Below are 23,405 nucleotides of genomic sequence, written 5' to 3' on the forward strand. Positions count from 1 at the left end.
AGGCTGTTGGGGCTATCTGTAGGCCAGTTATATAGCCTTTCGCTTGAGCCTCCTGCATTAGAATTGTGAATACCTCAGCTGCTAAAATGAAAAGGTAGGGGGATAATGGATCCCCTTGTCGAAGACCACTCTGAGGCTTGATCTTCTTAGATAACTCTCTGTTGACCTTCACCCTATAACTTGCACTTCTGACACATTTCATCACCAATTCAACCCATTTTTCGGTGAACCCGAGTCTCATGAGCACCTTTTCAAGGAAATCCCATTCTAACCTATCATATGCCTTGTTCATATCTAACTTGATTGTTATATTCTGTGATCCCTCTCTTCCTTTCTTATTTAGGCTATGATAAACTTCTTGGACAATTACTACATTATCTTGTATGAGCCTTCCTCCCACAAAAGTACTTTGGGTTGGGGACACTATATCCTCAAGAAGCCCTTCCAGCCTTAACACTATGACCCTAGTTATAATTTTGTAAATGAAGTTACAGCAGCTGATTGGTCTTAAGTGATTAAGTTCTTCCGGATTCTTGACCTTTGGAATTAAGACTACTATAATTTCACTAATCTCTTCCGGCAAGTACCCATTCCAAAAGAATTCTCTAATTACTGCACATACCTCCTTCTTAATTATCTCCCAGTGTTTTTGGTAGAAATGTCCATTCAGACCATCTGGCCCCGGAGTCTTGAGGCTGCCCATGCTGAAGACTACTTTTCTAATCTCCTCTTCGATGACCTCTGAGATCAGCTCCCTATTTATGTCTTCCGTGACTCTCATTGGAATTTTGCTTAAGACTGATTCACAATTTCTTTTGTTGTTGGAAGTAAATAACACCTCAAATCGTTCCTCGATGTGATTCATAATTTCTTTTCTATCCTCTATCTATAGGCCCGCCTCATTTTTAAGCTTATCAATTCGGTTCCTTCCCCTTCTATGAATGGTAGTGGCATGGAAAAAAGATGTGTTCTTGTCTCCCCATTTCAACCACTTCAACCTGGCTCTTTGTCCCCAAAATTTTTCTTCCTGTTTCCCTAAAGCAGCTATATTCTCCTTTATTTGCTGTATTTTCTCCTGCTTATCTTGTGTTAATTTCGACTCTTGTAGCTTCTTTAATTCCTCTTTCAACTTGTTGATTTCTTTGTCCGCTCATTTAAATGTCCTCTTGCTCCATTTTTTAAGCTCCTCTTTACAATTTTCCATTCTCCTTGTAATTCCTTTCCAAACGCATCATTGGACGTCTTCCTTATCCCATCCCTTTCTTACTGTATTCTTGCACTCGTCATGATTGGTCCAAAATGCCTCGAATTTAAAACTCCTCTCTATTCTTTGAATCTGATTTATGTCCAAAACTAATGGGCAATGGTCAGAACTAATAGCCGACAGAGCTTTGAGTGATGCCTGCTGATACAGGAGTCTCCATTCCCAATTGACTAGTGCCCTATCTATCCTCTCCCTGGTGATAAATTCATTCCTCGGGTTGCTGAACCACGTGAATCTTCCTCCTTTTATGTCTAAGTCCATAAGATAATTCATATCTACAAACTGCCTAAATTCTCTCACCTGGCTTTGTGGCTTTGGATGTAGACCAATTTTCTCCTCTTAACTCAAAATGTCGTTGAAATCCCCTATGAATAATTATGGTTCCCCCTTGTTGCCATTATTCGCTGTGATAGCTCTCCATTGCTCTTTTCTTCTTCCAGAACATGGGTTTCCATATATGAAGTTGCACTCCCATATCTTCCCTTTCTATAATCAATACGGGCTTTTATATGATTATCACACCAGAAATAAATATCAATATTATATATTTTATTCCACAAAAGGCATAGCCCTCCGGACAATCTCCGGGGTTCTATGTGAAATACATTCTCAAAATGTAGCCTTCTTTTCAGCTTCTTAATAGTACTTTCTCTAGCTCTAGTCTCCATAAGAAATACTATTGCAGGCTTTAATTGTTTGCACATGCTGTGCAGTTCAAAAACTGTCGCAGGGGCCGCTACCCCGCGGCAGTTCCAACTTATGATACTCATGGTTGAGTTTGGGGCTTGTGTAGGCCCGCCTCCTCAGCCATTGAGTCTTCCAAGTCTTCTTTGATCTTTGACCCTTCCTCATGCGCTTTTCCTTCTATTAGGCATCTGCCCCATTTGTTCTTCTTGTTGGCCCTCCACATCTGTATAGCTTTCTCTTCTTCTTTTTTAGAAAATTTCTAATCTGCTCCTGTTGGTCCTCTTCCATTCTTCTTTTAAGCTTCAACTTTTCCTCCATTCTTTGAACAAGTTCTGTTTCGTATTCTCTGGCCACTACAATTGCTTTGCCATTTTTCTGCTCTATTTCTTCATCTTCTGCTAGTTCTACATAATAGAAGCCTCCATCGCTCTCTATGACTAATTGCTTGCTCTTCTGTTCTGACTCTTGCTCTTTTGGTTTGTACTGTCTGATTAGCCCATCAATGTCCATGTTATTTATGTTTTGGGCCTCCTCTTCAACTCTTTTTTCTTTGTTTTTCTTCCTTTTTTTCTTCAGCCATGTTTTTGTTGAACTCCTTCAATATTTGTCCAATAGTGAGGTTTCTTTCTTCTTCAGTTGGTCCACTTTTAATTTGTTGTCTGTTTCTATTGGGCCTTTGGTTTATGAAAGCCTATGCCCCTCTTTTTATGCTGTCTATTCTTCTCATGCTTGGCCCACCTTTCTCTTTATGCTTCCTAGGATTTTTGCTGTTGTCCTCCTCTTTCTCCCATACTTTATCTGATTCCCTTTTTTGTGCTTTGTTGTCCCATCATCTACATTGAAAATATTGTTGTGCTTCTCACCGTTCTTTCCATCATCATTAGCCCCTTCATCTTGATCTTGCACTTCTTGTATTGCCACTTGTCTCTCTCCCATTTGTTCATGTAGATTTGCTAATCTGTCCCAAGATTTGGCAGAGGCACTAGCTTGAGAGCTTCTCATACCCCCCTAGACTTGACTCCCCTCTATCCTTCTGTGATTGTCTTTTCAGCCACTCTCTCCCTTGCAAACTTCTTTCACGCGCCTCCCACAACTCCTCCACCCAATTATTTTGTTCCTCCTTTCTCCTCCTGATTCCTGCCTTTCTTGCCTCATTCTCTATCGATCTCAGCCCCAGGGTTGTGAGTTCAGGTCCATATCTAGGCATTTCTGGGTTTACTAATGACCTCACTAGCTCCTCAACATATGCTCTTTTGTCATGCCCAATTCTTCCACACTTATAATAATAATCATACAGTTTTTCATATTTAAATTCAGCTCATGGGTGACTTCCATCATTTCTTTTGAACCAGAAACCCGTTTTCAGAGCTATTTGAACATTTATCTCCACTCTGACCCTAAAAAAGGATCTAAGCATGTTTCCTTCAACAAAAGGATCCTCAGCACATATCACTCTTCCTACTATGACTCCTATTTTCTCAGCATTTTTTTTATATTAATTTTATCATAAGGTAACCCATGTATTTGGACTCAAATAGGAAGTTGATTGTAGTTTACCTTATCAATGGACAGGTTTGAGCTCCACCATTGCAGACTCAGCATATGACCTTCAATTCTCCATGGTCCATCATCATACGCTCTTCTAGCTTCCTCCAGACTTTTGAAGTTCAAGATAAAGGAGTTTGGTCCTACATTGGTGATCACCAGACCCTGCGGATCTCCCCACATATTAAGAATCGTTTTACGCACTGTGACCGTATTTAGCACCTTTTCCGTCAACACCCGGCCCACTAGTTTCTGATTTGTATTATCTCCATGTTGAGCTGGAGATTCTTCCAATTCTAAAACATCCCCTTCCATGTCTGAATTTTTTGTACCTTCCATGACTTGCCTAGTTGAGTTGACTCCCTTCTTTTGTTTTGTCTCTCTCAGTTATTTTGTGATTGTCTTCAAATTTGTATCTGAACTAGACTTGAGAAATTATTATGATCAAAGCTCCGCTTGTCGAAGCAGTGTATCTCCACTTTTGGAGAGCGTGAGGCTCCACTCTTGGAGAAGTTAACTAGCTATACACAAGTTTAAAACTTACCAAATCTCACCCGTTAAAAAAGAAAAAAAGGAGGATGCTCCTATAAAGATGCGTAAAACGTCTTTTTGTAAAGACACTTATGTGTCGCATTATTATTGGATGTATTAATAAGCCGGTTATTTTTTAATTTCTTAACAAATTAGAATAAAATTGATTTTTTTATAACAATAACAATAAACCTAATTGTTATCAGATCTGGTCGAACCGACCAATTTACATAATCCACTGGATCATGGTTTTTTTTTGTTTTTTTTACACAAAAATCAGGGATATATTTGTCTTTTTATAAAAAAATTTAAACATGATTCAGTTTAGATTGTGTAAATCGATCGGATCAAATCGGATCTAATAATTATAATACGAACAATTGGGTTTATTATTGTTGCTATAATAAACCAATTTTGTTCTAATTTATTAAAAAATAAATTATTAGGTTTAATAAAGATATCTAATAATACCATGACGCATGTAAATGTCTTTAAAAAAAAGATATTTTTAATGTCTTTATCGAAGTGATCTCCAGAAAAAAAAAAAAAAAAAACCTTAGTTGGTCATACCGCCTGAGGTTTGAACCCATGTCTAACGTGATATTTTGGGCCTTTTTGTTTAGCTTTCTTTCTTTAAAAAAAATTGCAATAACATTATTGTAATTCATATGAGAATACTGGATTACTTTAAACAAAAAATAAAATCCATCATGCCATTAATTTTTTTTTTTTACTAAAGATATGAGACTCGAACTCGCAACCTCTTAATTGAGTATGGAAAAACTATGCCATTTGAGTTATTACTCATTAAAATTTGGAAAGATAGGAGACTATGCCATTACTTGACTTGATGGTTTGATTCTTTTTTATCTTAAATCCTATAAAATGTTCCGCAGAAGTTTACGAGATCATATATAATAAATAATGATTTAAGACTAAATATAAAATTTAATATTTTAATAGTTGGTCTCAATTCAATCTGAACAAAAGACTAGTTATTTAAGATTTTTTTTATCAAAAAACTTTTGTTTGAGTTGCTCTTACACAAGGTATTTGCTGTATTAATTACACCTTGTGATTGTTCTAGTTTTTTTGGAAGAAACATAATTTTTACCTTTAACCCTACACTAATTAATTTTTCATTTTTTTAATTAAAAATGTTAACCCTTTAAGACCCCAATAATATCTCCATTTTGAAAAAAAAAATGCGGGATAGCCTGTTAATAAGAATTGCAACAAGATGAACTAATAATCGTCTAAATTCGTTGAATAAAAATGTTAATGGTGCGTTTATTAAGTTATACAGTTAGGATTTTACGCCAAAAATAGAAGGGCATGCATAACTTAGTAATAACAATACAGTGTTTTTTAATACACATATTGATATTATTGGTATAGTGGTTATGTATTTTTGGTAATCGCAGAGAGTATAGGGTGTCACAACTCACATTGATTAAGACGCAGAGAGCAAACCATTATTAAATTAAAGCAGGGCATGCACACGCAACACATAACCACAACCTTGTTGTATTCACAATCAGCCAGAGACCATGGGTCATGATCATCACAGCCAGAAGCATCAACCCCCTGTTGGAACTCCGCCGTCCCAAGGTCCCTCCCCTTTCTCTTCCTCTTCCTCTCATCAATCGATTTTGATCATGTCATGCCAAAATCTCAGGAATATAATCCTTCTTGTCTCATAAATAATATAATTGTGTGCATTTACATTGATGCAGGTTATCCACCGCCAGATCTACCAAAAGAAGGTTATCCGCCGCCGGGATATCCTCCGGCAGGGTATCCGCCTCCAGGGTACCCACCACCAGGGTATCCTCCACCGCCGGGATACCCCACTCAAGGTTATCCTCCTCCGCCATACCCAGCACAGGGGTATCCTCCGCCCTACGCACCACCTTACCCGCATCATCAGCCTCCGCCTCCTCAGCATCACCATCACCATAATAATAACTCATCCGGCCCTGGTTGCTTGGAAGGCTGGTTAGTCCCTCTTCCTCTCTCTCATCACTCATTATTATTACATGTGTATATTGATTACATATATATAGAGATCAGATCTGCATGTTTGTTGTTCCAATTCCTAGCTTTGATTCACTCATTCCAGCTAACTACTCAAACCCACTTATTAGTGCATGCGTACTTAGTTATGTCCAATCCAGAATCATTTGATGTGATCTCTTCTTGAATCAATAAAATAATGAAATGAGCAAGGTACATTTTTCTCAGACGATGAGTTAGTCACAGGTGATGACTACTTCTCAGATTTGCCTCAAAGGATCGGAGAACTCATTTCAGAACAAAGTTTTGTGTAATTATTATGCATGCATGGAAGGAGAAGTCTAATTCTTTATAGTATATATTGGATATATGAAATTGTTAGTGTGCTGTTGAATAGTGATGTGCAGCGATATCGATGTTGATTTTGTTCAAATTTTGTGAATTTGTGCAGTTTGGCTGCTCTCTGCTGCTGCTGCTTGTTGGATGCGTGCTTCTGATGAGAAGATAATATATGCTTCAATTTGCAGAAACTGTGTCTAAACTTGAACATACATAATATATTATATATTATGTTTCTAGCTATAGGTCTCTTTTCTCGTTGTTAGTTCGCTACTTTATTTCTGTTAAATAATAATATGAACATTGAATTACTTAACTGTTTCTAAAAGGTATGTATTAACGTTTATTTTGAGTTATTGAACAGAGATCGAAAGATTGGAATTTAATATTTTGTTAACTTAGAGATTGGTATTAACATTTTAATCTCTATCATCAAATAAAAAGTGGAGACATAAGAGACTAAAATATTTTGGAATCAAGATTGAAACTTTAATAACATTTTATACCTAAAATATTTCTATTTCAATTAATTAATTCTAACTTTACTTTTTGCGCAAATTAAATTAGAGGTTCGGTCTCTATCTCCCACTTTATACTAAATATAATACTAAAATTTATTTCAATTTCTGTTTCTCAATCTTTATCTCTCCGTCTTTATCTCTCGGTCTCAGTTTCTCAAGGAAAAGTCTAGGGGCCAACAAATTTATTAAATTCTAGTCCGCATGTAACTAGCAAAAGGAAAATGAATAATCATATATTATTGGATGAAATCTCACACCATTAAAAATAGGAAAAGTCTAGGGAGCCAGCAATTTTATCAAATTCTGGCCAGCATGTAACCATAAAAGAAGAGTGAGCCATTGGATGAAATCTCACATTAATCTCACACCATTAAAAACCTCATTGATGGCTATTTGATGGCTATAAATCCCAAATGTTGCTGGCCTCCTAGCATTCCTCTTAAAAATATCATTAATAACTACTTGATAGCTACAAATAAAAAAAATTGTAGTTGTAGTCTCTGCACTACTCGTTTCTCAATTTCTCTCTTTCAAATGCTAGCATTTGTTATCATAAACTGTTCTCCGTGTCACAGCTCCACCATAAATAAAAGTCTTGGAAATTGATACGCTCCTTCCAATTGACATAAAAAAGAATCAAAATGTTAATATTTAAAAAAAAAATTGTGAAATGCGAGAATTCCAAACTAAAATAAATGAATAAAAATGAAAATAGAACCATTAGTAATGTTTAAATTTAAGTTTAGAAAATAATTTTTATATACATTATGAATTTGAAATAGAATAATTAATAATTTCTTAAAGTTTTTTATTAGGATTAAGTATGATTTTGGTCCTTAAAATATATGTCGAAAATTTTTTTCATTTCTAACATTTTTTTGCATATAAAATCGTCCATAAAATTTAATTTAGTTTTAAAATCGTTATTTTTACCAAAATTTTAATTTTTATTATTAAATTACTCCTAACCAAGAAGCTATAAATTAAAAAAAAGGAAAAAAAAAGAAAAGAAAGAGGATGGATGAGGGGAAAGGGAATCGCGAGAGGACGGGAAAAAGAAGGAGGAGAAGGGAAGAAGGAAAAGAATGAAAGAGAAGGAAAGGGAGGACGGCACCGGCGAGGCTTGGAGCCGCCATTGCCGTCGGGAATCAGAACCAGAGGGAGAGAGCCACTGCGACTGCGCCGAACTCAGTCCCTCTGCGACAACCTCTCCTCTGTCATCCGCGTCGCCACTGCCCAGTCCCTCAACGAGTTTGCATCGTCACTGAAGTCACCCTGAACCGCACTCTCGCCCTCCTACACTGCTGCCGCCGAACGACGGCATCCTCCGCTAGGTCTTCCCCATCACCATCACCGCAATTTTCGCAAGGTCTATAACCTTCTAGAGTCTTCTAACGGGGACTTGCTCTGGCTCCCCAGCATCTTCTATTCCCAAGGTACTAATTTCTCTCTCTCTTTCTCCATTTGCTGAAGGACTGTGCTAAAGCTGCAATGGGACTTAGTTAATCAGATTGGAAAACCTATCTTTTCTAGGGTTCCAATTTTACTTTTATTTCTGATTTTGTTAATCAGATTGTTAACCACATGTTTATGATTCTAATTTTGTTAATTCACTAATTTTGATTCTGATTTTGATTTTGTTAATCGTATTGTTTTCAATTTTGATTCTATTTCTTATTTTGTTAATTCATTGTTCTTCTACTTCTATTTCTTTTGCTTCTGATTCTACTTCTGTTTTGATGTTTTTTATTCTGCTTATATTTTTGTTTCTGTTTCTATTTCCAATTTTGTTTTTGCTTTATTTTTAATTATACTTTTGCTTCTGTTTCTTCTGCTTATGATTCTGTTTTTTTATTTCCTATTCTACTTTTGTTTTTGCTTCATTGTTGTTGCTGAAGAAAAAAAGAAGAAGAGATGACTTCATTGTTTTTGCTTCTGATTTATTGTTGTTGCTGAATATTTTGGTGAAGTAGGAGAAGAGGATAATTGTCCGAATGACGATTTTAAAAGCAGCTTGAACTTTAGGAACGATTTTGAATGCAAAAAAAGTTAAAAACAAAAAAAATTTCAACCTATATGATAAAGACCAAAATTGTATTTAACCCTTTTTATTATATGGATTACCCGGAGGCCGAGACTCGGAGTCCAGAACTCGTCGAATGAAGTAGAGACTAGAAACTGGACTTGTTAATAAATTTTTAATAAAAAATCTCTCCCCAATGCAAGCCGACCCAATGCTCATTTTGCAGGTGAACATCCCCACATGTGTGATGCAAATCGAAAAGGTTTTTAAAAATTTATCATTCAAATATCACCTTGAAAGATTTGTTAAGTCTTGTTCCTAAAATAAAAATTCTCGAGGTAATTGTTCATATATTAATGAACTAAAAGATAATTTTTAATATTTTTTAAAAAGTATTAATAATTTAAATTTATAAATTTGTAAAAAATTCTTCAATTTACACTAAAATACAGAATTTAAATTCTCATATGTATTTCTTTTAATTTTTTAATATTTTATTTACGATAAAATAAGGATTTTTTTATCAAAATATTTCTTTTGAAATTAATGGAAAATAAAATCAATTAGCTCATGTAGTGAAATATATAAATTAATATTTAATATAAATTACATAAGAAATATATAATGTAAAATTTTTGTCATTCATTTTGTGGACAAGGCTTACAAAGTATTTTTTTGCAACCGAAGTCTGCAAAATTAAAGCATAAACCTTTTACTTTTGAACGAAAATTGAAAATCAAAGAAATTTTTATTTAAATAAAAACTACCAAATTAAACAAGTTTGTAAAAGGACTTCATTAGTTCATTTATAGATTATAAAGTACGAGTACTTTCCTAACTTGTTATGTTTGCGTGTCGACTTGATACGCGCCTTTTCTATGTCTATCTGTCTTTAAAAAATAACAAAACATTTAATTTCTACAAATACATTGTGTCCAACCTTACTGTTCACCTATATCTTTAAAATGAATTTTGAAATAGTATATATCATTATTTATTGAAATAAAATTATTTTAAATATTTTATACAATTAAAAAATATTAAAAATATTTGTTAGCTTTAGTTTGTATTTTAATATAAAATATTATTAAAATTGTTCAAAAAAATGCTTTATATATATATACACACACGGGAAGGACCCGTACTATGCACGGAAATAGATCAACAAAAGAAGCTGAAGAAGAACATAATGTCGAGGGATGCGAATTATTTTACAATATCAAATATAGCACTTTCACTAATATCGTTGCATGAAGCAACCATAATATCCTCCCTAGATATGATATACTATTCAAGTTACATTGTTAAAAACCTCCTTAAATACAACATTTATGGTACTACCCCTAGGCATGAAACCGTTGTTCTGATTTAGAACTCTGAGACATTTCTTTAATTTGACTCTAGATAGAGCAACATAGAGTTGAGCATGAGTAAATAAGGGTTTCGGTAGATACAACCCAACCATACCCAGTGCTTGACCTTGTGACTTATTCATGGTCATTGCAAAAGATACAATTAACGAAAACTGCCTCTTTTGGAATCTAAAAGGCACACTATAAGAAAATAGCTATATTGCCACGCTTTTAAAGCGTGGCGAAAAACTGAAAAAAGCGTGGCGATAGCTTTTCGCCACGCTTTTTGAGCTACCGCCACACTTTTGGTAACCTATCGCCACGCTTTTTCTTTTGCCACGCTTTTTACAAATGGCAACCCGTTAAAGCGTGGCCGTATGTGGGAGATATGGCCACGCTTTAAAAGCGTGGCCGTATGGGAGGTTATGGCCACGCTTTTGAAGCGTGGCGATAGAGAGATACGGCCACGCTTTCAAAGCGTGGCAATAACCTTGTAAAATTAAAAAAAAAAAACATTTTTCTGATTTTTACCTTCATCAATACAAAATATAAATTTTTCAGTTCTTTTTTGTTACCAAACTTATAAATATAGTATACAATTTTTATTACAAGACAAATTAAATAATAATTAGTGACATATATAATTTTTGCTATAATTGTTTTATACATTAAAAAACTAATACTCAAATACAAAATAAATCTAGAGTTCAAATTCCAAAACTAAAAACTAAAGAAAAATACAAAAACAATACAACTTAAATCCTAAGTCCCTTGCTGTTTCTCATTCCTCTAGCCCTCTCAAACTTCCTTCCCTTAGATCATACATAATTGTTTCGGAAATATTTGTGAACCTTTTTACCTGCAAAAGGCGGCAAAAATAGATACAAATGTTTAAGTTAGTTAAGTTTGTTATAAGCTACCATCTCTCCTATGTTCTCTATTATTTTTATATATGGCTTCAACAGGTGTAGGTTCAGAATTATCAATCAATAAGACAAAGTATATATCAATTGGACAGTGTCTAATTAGTACAAACTAAGCATGCAGAACAATTCGAAAAATACTTTAACCCAAAGGCCAATTCTATGATGTCTATTACTTAGTGCCTAATTAGTGCCTAACTTACCTTTTATGGCAAACTTTAAATATTTAGAAATTATTTACTTTTATACTTTTTAAATTAAATATTGATTTTTAACTTGTTTTGGCATGTTAGGCATTACCTTTTAAGCACCATAGCAATCACCTAATCCAAAACTATCAAAGTGAGTAAGTGCATAAATGTTCCAGTTGCTCAAACCCGTTAATTTGACACTAAGCACAAGTTTCTTTCAGCATATTATCATATAGAACGTTTTTAACCTAAATAGCCTTGGAACAACATTTTTTAGTATTATTACCACTTGTAAACATAAAAAAGCTAATAAAAGGTTAGAAGAGCTTTTATTAGGTCCAACAAAGTATTAGCCTAAATCAATAGATTAAGATATCATTTTTTAATTCCTTCAGACTGCTTTACCAGAAAAATGGATGTAGCTTGCCAGTTGCCACTATATAACTGATTATTTTATTTATTTTATTTTAAATACCCATTAAATCTAATAAAAACTTGCATATTTGTTGAGAGATATTTACGTTATAAGGAAACTTTATGAAATCAAGTAATCAACATTAAGAATAAACTAGAAAGGAAACGATCTAAACAGGCAATCACCTCGGATGTGGATTCCCCTTCACCATTTTCTGTCCATACTTGCGCCATCGGAAGACACTAACTTACTTTCCCTTGTAGAATTGAGCTTATGTGGGGGATCATGACTGTGTTGACTTTTATAAACAACATCTATTACACGACCCACATCATCATTGCATTCAATCTTCTTTGCAGAACATTCTGAATGAGTACACCTGTAATAGCTTCGAGATCCTGTGGGACTCTTCACTTGCTTCTGACCATACTTCCGCCAGCTGTAACCATCAGAAACTGAAACCCTTGCAACAGAATCACAAGAAACATGTTTGCAAGTGAAGCAGTACTTTTTTTATTTGTTTATTAGTGACTTTATTATTTTAAAATTGTGTAGTGCAGAGAAATAGAAGCAAACTAGTATAATAATCGCCTCCTTTCTCCTCCAACTACAAAATTTTAGTGCGAGACAAAGCCATGATGAAGCTATTAAGTTGAGCATAAACTAGTCCTTTTCCTCTAACCCTTTTCTTTATCATTGCCATAAAGAAAAAAGAGAATAATAATAATAAAAGAATTTTAATCTTTTTTCCCCTTCAATCAACCTCCCTCAGTGCGGCACAAAAAGACAAGCCCCACTATGAGTTCACACTTCATCACCAAAAAATATTAAAATTAAAATTTAAAAATAGAAGAAAGAAAGAAATTGCACAGAACACGGAAGTATCACAACTAATAACACTTTCCATCAATGCTTCTTTTTTTTCCCTTTTTTTTTTGTAACACTTTTTCCAGATCCAGCATATAAAATCCAACTCCAGCCATGAAAACATTCTGAATGGGATGGTGCGAACGATCAAAATGAAATAATAATTAAAAAAAACATGGTGTTAAAGAAATAAATTGACAAAAATTAAATAAGTATCAACTCAATTTTCTTCTCATTAAACTTAGTACTATGAATCAAGCAACTCAATTTTGAGATTTCAATTAGTTCATGCAAGTAAAAGAGCTCATTAGGTCAAATGCAGATGAAGCAAGCAGTGCCGAAGAAAATTGAACAAAGTAAAAGCATTAATAAGAGATTTATATAGGTACCATTGAATCAATGGATTTCTGGTTCATGCAATACTCCCGAAGCTGTTGAAGCTCTTGAGAGAAGTTCTGCAAAAACGGGAAGAAAAGACCAGTTTTTGCATACATTTTTTCTTTCTTTCCTATTATTTTTATTTTGTCTTGGAAAATCTAAGCTTGAGTGAGAAAAGAAAGAAGAGGAAGAGAATGGAGAGAGCAGCCAAAGTGTTTGAGATTTTAAGAGCTTTGATGATTATGAAGACTTAGAAAGAGAGAGAGAGAGAATTTAATGATTTATATATCTGAAAAAAAAATTGAGGTCCATCTGTCTCCTGAGCATGAAATGACCTACTTTTAGTGCAAAAGAAACCAAATCTATGTTGGAAGTAGAGAACCTATAATTTGCTAATGCTTAATTTAAATGCAAGAAAAGCAACCAAATGACTATTGTTCAGTACACCATGGAACCATCTCGTAGTCATAGATACTAATATGCTAACATGAATTCAAGAAAACTAATTTCATGTATTACATTCTTAAACCATCATTATTAAATTCCATTCCTCATTTGTATGGGATCAATCAACAAGTATTTAGCAGGGCAAATTTAAATTCCTTATTAATACTTAACAAGAAGTTTATAGGCATCCACTTAAATTTTTAAAAGAAAAATGAAAACGGAAGGCCTTAGAAATAAATACCATAAGTCCAAACACCAACTGGTTAATCGTAATGACCTATCGATCATTCCAGATCCAAGTTTCTAATTTGCAAAGTATAATTCTCATTTATCGGTGCTGTTCTCAGACTATACACTCAACATTAAGAAAGATAAGAACAACCCTAAACCAGGCGGCTCAGAAAATTCTAACCATAACCAAAACCAGACCTTCTCACGTATCACATATGTTCAAGTACAGTTTACAACTTCAAGCAGATGAACACGAAGAGTGAGATTCCCACAAAATTTAAAACGATCACAGCAAAACAATACTTAAAATCTCGATTTAAGAAATATAATAAAAATAGTCACAAGTTATCATGGAAATGCTCTAACCTTACTTTCAGCTTTGACATCCATATTCGGCGTAGCAGGGCTCCCCTGCAATTCTGCTACCCCAACCGCACCATTTCACCACAAAGAAATCACTCATTTAGATTTTTGAAGATTAAAAAAAATGCAAATACTCATTGAAACCAAACCGTACCATCACTCCGATTGTTCACAACAGGTGATTCAGCAGCTAGGGTTCCTGAATTCGACCCCTTCGGAGGTTTATCTGAACTCTTCATCATGCCGCGCTGCGACTCAGCTTTGCAAGGCGATTCGCTAGCTCGTTCTTCTCCCTCTGACGCCTTCCCTTGTTGTCCTTGTTTGTTTCCACCTTCGCCGCCTTCTGAATCCTTCTCTTTCGGGAGAAGCTCCGGCGCTCCCTCTGTGACAGCTCCGGCGCTCCCTCCGTGACAGACGGTGAGCGCCAAGGGAGTCACCATCAAATCCTCAAAATGGCGCAGCGAGGGGAGGTTGTCAAAGTTTCTCGCTCTATTGACCATATAGGACTTGAAATTGAAAGCGGGTTTCTCGCTCTCTTTATTTTCTTCTTTGCCCTTGAGGACTTCTTCTTTGGTAAGCACCACGGAGACCGAGAATGAAGGAAAAGGAAAAAATCGATTCCCTTTTTGTGGCTTCTTCGTGGTAATTGAAGAAATGGGGAGTTTTGTGAGTGTGTGGAACAGATGAAAAGTTGGAGATCTGGATCTGCTGCCTTGGTGGAACAGGAAACTTGTGTTGAGGTTCACGGAACTCATAATTGGTTACTGCGGATTTACTGGGTTATTAGTATGGGGAGATTTGATTTTCTGGTGTTAGATTGAGTTAGAAAGCTTTGGAATTGGGTTTCGGTGGTGGAAGGAATGGGAGTGGTGTCTATTTTGGATTCATGAGGTCAGTGAATTGGATCGACGAGAGTGAAGGTGTAAGAGTTGAGAGTTAGAGAGTCTCGATGAAGGGTGGGGATCTGTTGGCAAAGTTTTAGGTTAGGATTCAGGGGTTATTGGGTTTGGGGCGGGTTATTAGGTTTTTTTTTTAGAAAACTTTTTGGCCACGCTTTTAAAGCGTGCTAAAAGAGCATCAGGATATGGCCACGCTTTAAAAGCGTGGCAAAAGAGCACCAGGATATGGCCACGCTTTATAAATGTTACTATAGTGAAATCCTGTTGCCACGCTTTCAAAACGTCCCTGTTTTTATCTATGGCCACGCTTTTGAAGCGTGGCAGAAAAAAACGTGGCCGTATCTCTATTCAACTGCCACCCTTACAAAAGCGTAGCCATTGACCCTTTTCGCCACGCTTTTGAAGCGTGGCGAAAAAAACGTGGCTGAATCTCTATTCAATTGCCACCCTCACAAAAGCGTGGCCATAGGCCTTTTTTCTTGTAGTGGCAAAGTGTAATTGTTTGATATGTTCATGTGTGGAATAAGCACAACTCTATCCACTTTTTCTCTAGTCAATACAATGCACTTAATTATATGATGACCTAAACAACGTACCTGCAACTTAGTACCATTACACAAACCATTAGATTGGTCAATATTTCTTATTGCCGGTACACCTTCCTTCAAGCATAGCTGGTGATTAGGTAATCCTGAACAATTAATAGCATTCAACATATCAAGTGAAAAGGTGTCTAATTGAGACTCCATGTTACCTTCTTCAACACACAAAGAGTCAGAACAAAGATAAACCCTTTGATCGCCAGGTAAAAGACTCATTATACTGTTATTCACCTTGTTAACAACTTCTAGAGTGGGAGCAAGAATTGATTGTTTCTTGAAATAATCTGTGTTGGTCATGTTATATAATAGCATGGGATAGACAAACTGTATCAACTCTTCAAAATCAGTGTTAGTATCATCAATGAGAATCTCATTCGGGATCAAAACTTCAGACTCACAATCTATAGAATCACCAGCCAATCCATCTCCAATATGAATAAGCTAATTGGCAAAATCCATAATTTCGCAATTGTCTTGAGAACATGATGAAGAAGATAAATGCATATTCCTACTTAGCTTTAGTACATTACAGTAATCCCATATATATGATGAATTATTGGAAGATTGCACGATATGCTATCGTGATCCCATAGGTATGACTCGAAGGATCTGCCTAAAGTCACCACCTAGGACAACAACCTTTCCTCCAAATGGCATGTCAGGTTTGTAGGATTGCTCAAATCTAAGAATATCCTTCAATGACTTGTCTAAAGCCTTGTAATAGTGTTTGTTAAGCGTTGGAGCTTTATCTCATATAATCAAACTGGCTCTAGCAAGAAGCTTAGCAAGGGAGAAACCTTGTTTAAAGTTACAAAGCGAATTCTCGTTTATGTTTAGTGGAATCTTGAATCTAGAATGAGCAGTGTGTCTATTAGGGAGTAATAGTGAAGCAATATCACTTAATGCAACATTTAGCTTAATTTTGCTGTTACACCTTAATGACACAGATAACGTGCGATAAAGGAAAGTCTTCCCAGTACCGCTGTAACCATAAACAAAGTAAAATCCACCAAGGTCCATGGAGATAGAATTCAATATCTGATCGTATGCATTCTTCTGTTCGTGAGTCGTAGATTTCAAAGAATCCTTTAACTCTTCATGTAGTAATTCCCTATCAAAATTCATCTCATCCATTAAGAATCGATCATATACACCATCAATGTTTTGCATATCAGGATACGATAATGTAGAGAATTCTCTAAGAGATCTTCCATTTGCTTGTAATTTTTCCTTAATTTTAACCAATGTCAAATTCAATATTTGCTCATCTGATAATGGTAGCTCTAACAACAACAAATAAAACAACTAAGTAATGGAAGTTACTTAAAATGAAATAAGAAATGCAAGAGAAAAAAAATAATTATGCACTCTTTAGCGAGAGAAATATGACAACAACCTTCACAACGATGATTTCTTCTATGAATATATAGGATGTGTTCAGATAATTGCTGGTAAAATGACTGCCAAACAAATTTAGGATAAGAATGTTATTCGATAGAAGAAGAATAACAAAGAGGTCATGAATGTAAGATCCTGATACCCACGAACTTGCTTCCAATATAGCATCAACAAATTTCTTGTCATCTTGGAGAATTCCTAATGTATAACATGCTTCCTTGAATGTATCATAAATAACATCATGAATAGTTCTAAGGTCAACAAAACTTGTGCATCCTTTCTATATGTTAAGTAAAAGTCTTAAGTAATAATCTTCACTATTTTCCCACGGGACGTGAGTCAATCGACCAATAGAAAAGCCTTACTTTTGTGGCAACCACATACAAACATCATCTTTCCATACAAACTTGTTAGGGAACTCACTATAAGTCAACAACCGGGCAAAAGTATATAAAGTATTAGCAAGGAACCATGCTAATAATTTTGTCAACTTGCCATCTACACGATTGAGAACATCTTGAATATTGTCATCATCTCTAAAGATAACAACATGCTCTTCAAGAAAGTGAAAGGGTAACCTAATAACTACAGGTTCCTTTATCTGAATATTATAACCAAATATCTTCCAAGCTGCCTCACATGATGATATATAATGACAATCATAATAATTTTGTATCTCATCCACAACCTGTCTAGCAATGAGTCAGTAGAAAATTGATAAAAAGAAGCAGTTACTCGATCATTGCCCTTGTACACATGTTTAAATAGATACTTGATAGCAAAAGTTTGGCATGTATGCTCGATATTTATATGACAACCATATCTCAACAACAAATACGGATTGTATGGAACAATGAAGGAATTATCAATGATAACATTCCTCTTAGTTATCGTGCAACAATTGCCTGGTCTCTTGTACTTTGGAAATTTAGCTACATCAATAACAGCACATGACCTAAATTTCTTAGGAAAATATTTTAAAAAATGACCATCTTCCATGCACAGACTATTTTTGTTATGTCGATCGCAAGGCCATGAACCATGAATCTCTCTATGGCAGTGATAAACCACTATTTTATGGTTTATCTTGTGCTCAATTGAGTGGATTTTATCAATCTTTCATACACTTATTCATACTAATTGCATGGTTTTATATTTTTCTTCCTAATCCTGTGATATAATTGAGAACATGTTTCCTAGGCCTTTAAACTGTCAATTTTAATTATCCTTTATTACTATTCGATGCATTGATATGTGTGTTAAGTGTTTTCAGGGATTATAGGGCAGGAATGACTTAGAGGATGGAAAAGAAGCATGCAAAAGTGGAAGAAATACAAGAAACTGAAGGAACTGCTAAAGTTGTCCAGCCTAACCTCTGGGTACTAAATCGACCATAACTTGAGCTACAGAGGTCCAAATGACGCGGTTCCAGTTGTGTTGGAAAGCTAACATTTAGGGCTTCGCAATGATATATAATTTTTCATAGCTTCCCCGAAGATAGGTGACTCGCACGCATGGATCGCGCGCATGCGTGACCTGGCAAAAACTCAATCCACGCGTGACTTTGCAGCGACCTGTACGTACCAGAAATCGCTGGGGGCGATTTCTAGGCTGTTTTTGACCCAATTTTTGGCCCAGAAAACACAGATTAGAGGCTATAAAGTGGGAGAATCCATCCATCCATTCATTCATTATTCACAATTTTAGGTTTTAGATGTAGTTTTAGAGAGAGAGAGAGAGGCTCCCTCCTCTCTCTTAGGTATTTAGGATCAGGATTCCTCTTAGTTTATGGTTATTTCTTCATTCCAGGTTCAATGTTCTTTAATTTATGTTTCTTTTCTACTTTTATTTATTCTAATGCTTTTACTTGTTAATTACTTATGTTGCCAAATTGGCTTATGAACCTTTTCATGTTAGATTTGAATATTCTATTTAATGCAATTTGAGGTATTTCAGATTTATGATTGCTTTTTACTATTTATGATATAAATAATTTAGATTTTTTCCCTTTTGGCTTTGGTGGAGTAATTGGTGACACTTGAGTTGTCAAACTCAGCTGTTGATTGAAAATTCGAAATTGCTGATTGATTTGGATCCCTCTAAAGCTAGTCTTTCAATAGGAATTGACTAGGACTTGAGGAATCAAATTGATTAGTCCACTTGACTTTCCTTTATTTAGTAAGGGTTAACTAAGTGGGAGCAATAACAATTCTCATCACACCTGATAAGGATAACTAGGATGGGATTTCTAGTTCTCATACCTTGCCAAGAGTTTTTCTAGTTATTAATTTAATTTCCTGCCAATTTATTTTCCTGTTCCCTATTTCAAAAACCCAAAAAGATACAATTTCATAACCAATAATAAATCATACTTCCCTGCAATTCCTTGAGAGACCCGAGGTTTAAATACTTTGGTTATAAATTTTATTGAGTTTTATTACTTGTGACAACCAAAACTTTTGTACGAAAGAATTCTCTGTTGGTTTAGAAACTATACTTACAACGAGACTTTATTTATGAAATTCTTTACTGACAGAAATCTGTTAGTCAAAATGGCGCTGTTGCCGGGAAATTGCAAACGTGTGCCTTATTATTGGTTATTGTAAATATTTTATTTTGCTTGTTTATTTATTTTTATTTTTGTTTTTTTTTTTATTTTTATTAGCTACTATGAGTTCTTACTCCCGTCGCTTTGAGTCTGGTTCTAATGTTGTTGAAAGGAATGGAAGCTATAATAGGAACATGCGTCAAGGTTGAAACAATCACAGATGGAAGGAGCCACAAGAATCTGATCAACCCTTTCAGCAACAACACCTTCCAAGATACCATGGACAATGACCATCCTACGATGCATGCCAAGACAATAGTTATGGTGGACCCTTTGATAAACCCATATTTTATGATATATTTTGTGCTTAGTTTAAGTGATTTATTCAATCCTTCACCCACTTATTCATATTAATTGCATGGTTTTACTTTTCCTTCCTTATTATGTGATGTATGTGAAAAACATGTTTCCTATGCTTTAAAATTAATTATTTTAATTACCTTTATTTCCATTCGATGCCGTGATTAGTGTGTTGAGTAGTTTCAGATCTTCTAAGGCAGGAATGAGTCAAAGGATGGAAAGGAAACATACAAAAATGGAAGGAAAGCATAAAACGGAGTTTGTGAAGAAACTGGCAGCCACGCGATCGCATGGACGACGCGGCCGCATGCCAGTGCGAAGAGAGCGCGACGCGAACGCGTGACTGATGCTATCGCACGCCTCGAGCGAAACACATATGACGCGGTCGCATGACTGACGCGACCGCGTGACAAGGAAAACTCCGAATGACGCGACCGCGTGACCCACGCGGACGTGTGACAGAGGCGATGCACCAGAAATTGCAGAAAATGCTTCAAGCGAATTCTGAAGCCCTTTTTGGCCCAAATCCAAGTTCAGAAGGCATAGACCAGAGGTTATGAAGTGGGGGAATGCATCCATTCAGGGAGAGTCTCCACTTTAGTTAGTTTTCATGATTTAGATTTAGTTTTGAGAGAGAGGTTCTCTCCTTTCTCTTCTCTCCTTAGGATTAGGATTTAGGATTTCTCTTAGTTTTAGGAGTGACTCTCAATCCCAGGTTCAATGTTCTTTTTACTTTATATTTATCTCTTACTTTTAGATACTTTAATGCTTATATTAGTTATGTTGCCTATTTGGCTTATGCTACATTCATGTTACAGATTACTCTTTTGAATTAATGTTATTTGAGGTATTTCAGTTTAATATTGCTTTCTTTTATTTACATTATTGTTATTCCCATCTGAAGACATTTTTATTCCAGTAGATTTACTTTTCTCCTTTTGGTCTTGGTTAAGAAATCAGTAACTCAGGAGTTATCAAACTCAAACATGATTAATAATTGTTATCTTTGTTGATTAGATTGAACTTCAATAATCCCAATCTTTTCTTAGGAAATAAATAGGATTCGAAGATCAAACTAATTAATCCCTTGACCTTTCTTTATCTTAGTAAAGGTTAACAAAGTGGAATTGAGATTCAATTTTCATCATCATTGATAAGGATAGCTAGGATAGGACCTCTAATTTCTCATACCTTGCCAAAAGTTTATTTACAGTCATTTATTTATTTTACTTGCCATTTAAATTGCTTGTTCTTCATTTACTTTATTTGCTAATTAAGCTATTCACTCCTCATTCTCAAAACCCCAATTTACAATCTCCATAACCAATAATAAGAACATACTTCCCTGCAGTTCCTTGAGAAGACGACCCGAAGTTTGAATACTTCGGTTATCAATTTATTTAGGGGTTTGTTACTTGTGACAACAAAAACGTTTGTATGAAAGGACATTTGAAGGTTTAGAAACTATACTTGCAACGAGGATTTATCCGCAAAATTCTAGACCACGCAAAAGTTCTCTCATCAAAATGGCGCCGTTGCTGGGGAGCTGCAATTGTGTGCCTTATTATTGGTTATTGTAAATATTTTTCTTTTACTTGTTTATTTGTCTTTATTTTCCCCTTTTTATTTTTATTAGCTACTATGAATTCTCACCCCTTTCGCTTTGAGTTTGGTTCTAATGTTATTGAAAGGAATGGAAGTTATAACAGGAACATGCATCAAGGTTAGAGCAATCAAAGATGGATGGAGCCAAGAGGATCTGATCAACCCTTTAGGCAACAACACCCTCCAAGATATCATGGACAAAGACCATTCTACAATGCATACCAAGCAAATAGACATGGTGGACAACCTTGTAATTACCAACAAGCCCCACCCTGTGCTTATAGGCCATCCTCTCAACGTAACTTCGAACCACCACACTCACAAGCTCCTTTCCACCATTCACCACCGTATGATCCTCATTTACCCCAGTTCCAATCCAATCACTCCCAAACACCACCACTTCCCCCTGTACCATATCTAAATCTATCACCCCGAGAATCAGAGATTCGCCTCAAGAAAACAGTAAACCGACTTCAAACAACCCTTCATCAACTGGAGCAAGAAGTAAGTCAATTATCTTCTAGACGTTCGAACATTCAAGGACCTCCCACAGCCCCATGTGGACAATCTAACGAAGAGCGTAGTATGAAGAAGATACTAGAAACTCCAGTGGACAAGACAGAGCATGGCTTTGTACTGGAACAAGTAGAGGAAGCTGTTATTATTGAAGAAGAAGAGTTGGTTGAAGACTTAGGAGACGCTGAACCTCCATGGGAATCCAAAGTTGTGGAGCATTCTGTCAAGGATGTTACAATTGATGCTTAGGAGAATTGTGCGCAATCCCCAGAGCAAGTCCTTCATGAAGAACTAGACAGAATAACCCAAGAAGCAAATTTCCTTGATGATGATAATCACAGGTCAAGTTCTCCTAGTAATGAACTTGCATCTGCAAGTGAATTCTCTGAGATCGAAGACTCTTCCCCAAGTGAATACGAAGATGATACGGAGGTAGATTTCTCTCAACCTCCAGTCTATGACTTAAGTGATGAGGAAGACATAGATGGCTTTGATCAGGACATGGATACATTTGAAGAATCTTGCAAGGAAGTGGAGAATTTCACAGAAGAGCACAAGGGAGTAGAACTCACAGAACCGCTAGAACCACCTATCCCAAGGCCATTACCACCCAATACAAGCTTCAAGTGGGTACAATCCTTAACCTTAACTGTATTTTTCCACTTGAATATGGTTTGCTTGAAACAGAAGGCCAGCTTAGAGCTCTCTGTGGCTTTAAGAGTAAAAGGAAAATGGCTCGTACTCAGAGCTGGTGCACGAGGTTCAATAAGGTTCCACGCTTCAACTCGAAGTGCACGGATTGGCATCATGATCAATTGGATGGATCTCGGAAAACGTTTGGTTATCCTGGTGAGAATCTAATTTCTAAACCGCCCAAATGGATAAGTATAGATCAAGACGAAGGCGGATTTAAAAGCAAAGTTTGGGATCCTGGAATCTATGCTAACATTCGTCACCCCGGAAGCCTGACAATCTGTTTGAAGCTGCTCGGAAGCTTCACATGCCTAGTTTGGGACCTTGGAGGTTATTGGCATTCCAAGCATTGGTGGAGATTTCTGGATGAATTTAAGCATAAGCCGCCATAACAGGAAGCTCACCCAATGTCCAACTTAAGGACTTTAACTAAAAGTGCTAGGTGGGAGACAACCCACCATGGTATGATCGTCCCTTTTTCAATTTTTATTTAGTTTTATTTGTTTTCAAGTTTTATTTTATTGAACCTGGAGTTTTGCATCTCATTCATATTAATCATTGCATTCTGCATACTGCATAATTGCATACCTGAAAAAAAAGGGGTGCGCGACGCGACCGCATCATTCATGCGATCGCGTCAAGTTGCGAAAAACACTTCCCACGCGACCGCGTCCTTCACGCGGCCGCGTGA

General features: G+C 35.8%; 3 protein-coding genes across 3 annotated transcripts; 1 reads left to right on the forward strand and 2 right to left on the reverse strand.

Annotated features, from left to right (window-relative positions):
• The first annotated feature begins 5,479 nt into the window (after window positions 1–5,479).
• Window positions 5,480–6,679, forward strand: LOC107641759 (uncharacterized). The gene is made up of 3 exons (XM_016345225.3): window positions 5,480–5,638; window positions 5,764–6,025; window positions 6,495–6,679. The coding sequence occupies exons 1-3, from the start codon at window positions 5,578–5,580 to the stop codon at window positions 6,538–6,540; spliced, it is 369 nt and encodes a 122-aa protein (XP_016200711.1). The 5' UTR covers window positions 5,480–5,577; the 3' UTR covers window positions 6,541–6,679.
• A 5,471-nt stretch (window positions 6,680–12,150) lies between these two features.
• LOC107641760 (uncharacterized) lies at window positions 12,151–14,848 on the reverse strand. The gene is made up of 4 exons (XM_021123326.2): window positions 14,248–14,848; window positions 14,097–14,152; window positions 13,064–13,129; window positions 12,151–12,246 (listed from the first exon to the last, which is right to left on the reverse strand). The coding sequence occupies exons 1-4, from the start codon at window positions 14,846–14,848 to the stop codon at window positions 12,151–12,153; spliced, it is 819 nt and encodes a 272-aa protein (XP_020978985.1).
• A 137-nt stretch (window positions 14,849–14,985) lies between these two features.
• LOC107640347 (uncharacterized) lies at window positions 14,986–17,991 on the reverse strand. Its single transcript, XM_088486858.1, has 7 exons — window positions 17,728–17,991; window positions 17,381–17,680; window positions 17,143–17,272; window positions 16,359–16,877; window positions 15,747–15,995; window positions 15,589–15,683; window positions 14,986–15,057 (listed from the first exon to the last, which is right to left on the reverse strand). The coding sequence occupies exons 1-7, from the start codon at window positions 17,989–17,991 to the stop codon at window positions 14,986–14,988; spliced, it is 1,629 nt and encodes a 542-aa protein (XP_088342984.1).
• Window positions 17,992–23,405: the final 5,414 nt, after the last annotated feature.

The sequence above is a fragment of the Arachis ipaensis genome, chromosome B5 (genome assembly GCF_059453495.1).
Source record: "Arachis ipaensis isolate K30076 ecotype BB chromosome B5, ASM5945349v1, whole genome shotgun sequence".
In the NCBI taxonomy this organism is placed as follows: domain Eukaryota; kingdom Viridiplantae; phylum Streptophyta; class Magnoliopsida; order Fabales; family Fabaceae; genus Arachis; species Arachis ipaensis.

What these genes read in the sequence shown, in the direction of transcription:
- LOC107641759 (XM_016345225.3), top strand. Translation starts at nt 5,578, where the DNA reads ATGGGTCATGATCATCACAGCCAGAAGCATCAACCCCCTGTTGGAACT. An exon ending in TGGAACTCCGCCGTCCCAAG is followed by an intron (nt 5,639 to 5,763) that starts GTCCCTCCCCTT and finishes ACATTGATGCAG; the next exon opens with GTTATCCACCGCCAGATCTA. An exon ending in CCTGGTTGCTTGGAAGGCTG is followed by an intron (nt 6,026 to 6,494) that starts GTTAGTCCCTCT and finishes GAATTTGTGCAG; the next exon opens with TTTGGCTGCTCTCTGCTGCT.
- LOC107641760 (XM_021123326.2), bottom strand. Translation starts at nt 14,848, where the DNA reads ATGAGTTCCGTGAACCTCAACACAAGTTTCCTGTTCCACCAAGGCAGC. An exon ending in TGTGAACAATCGGAGTGATG is followed by an intron (nt 14,153 to 14,247) that starts GTACGGTTTGGT and finishes CGGTTGGGGTAG; the next exon opens with CAGAATTGCAGGGGAGCCCT. An exon ending in ATGTCAAAGCTGAAAGTAAG is followed by an intron (nt 13,130 to 14,096) that starts GTTAGAGCATTT and finishes CCGTTTTTGCAG; the next exon opens with AACTTCTCTCAAGAGCTTCA.
- LOC107640347 (XM_088486858.1), bottom strand. Translation starts at nt 17,991, where the DNA reads ATGGAAGATGGTCATTTTTTAAAATATTTTCCTAAGAAATTTAGGTCA. An exon ending in TGATGCTATATTGGAAGCAA is followed by an intron (nt 16,878 to 17,142) that starts GTTCGTGGGTAT and finishes TGTTGTTGTTAG; the next exon opens with AGCTACCATTATCAGATGAG. An exon ending in CTCTTTGTGTGTTGAAGAAG is followed by an intron (nt 15,684 to 15,746) that starts GTAACATGGAGT and finishes TTAATTGTTCAG; the next exon opens with GATTACCTAATCACCAGCTA.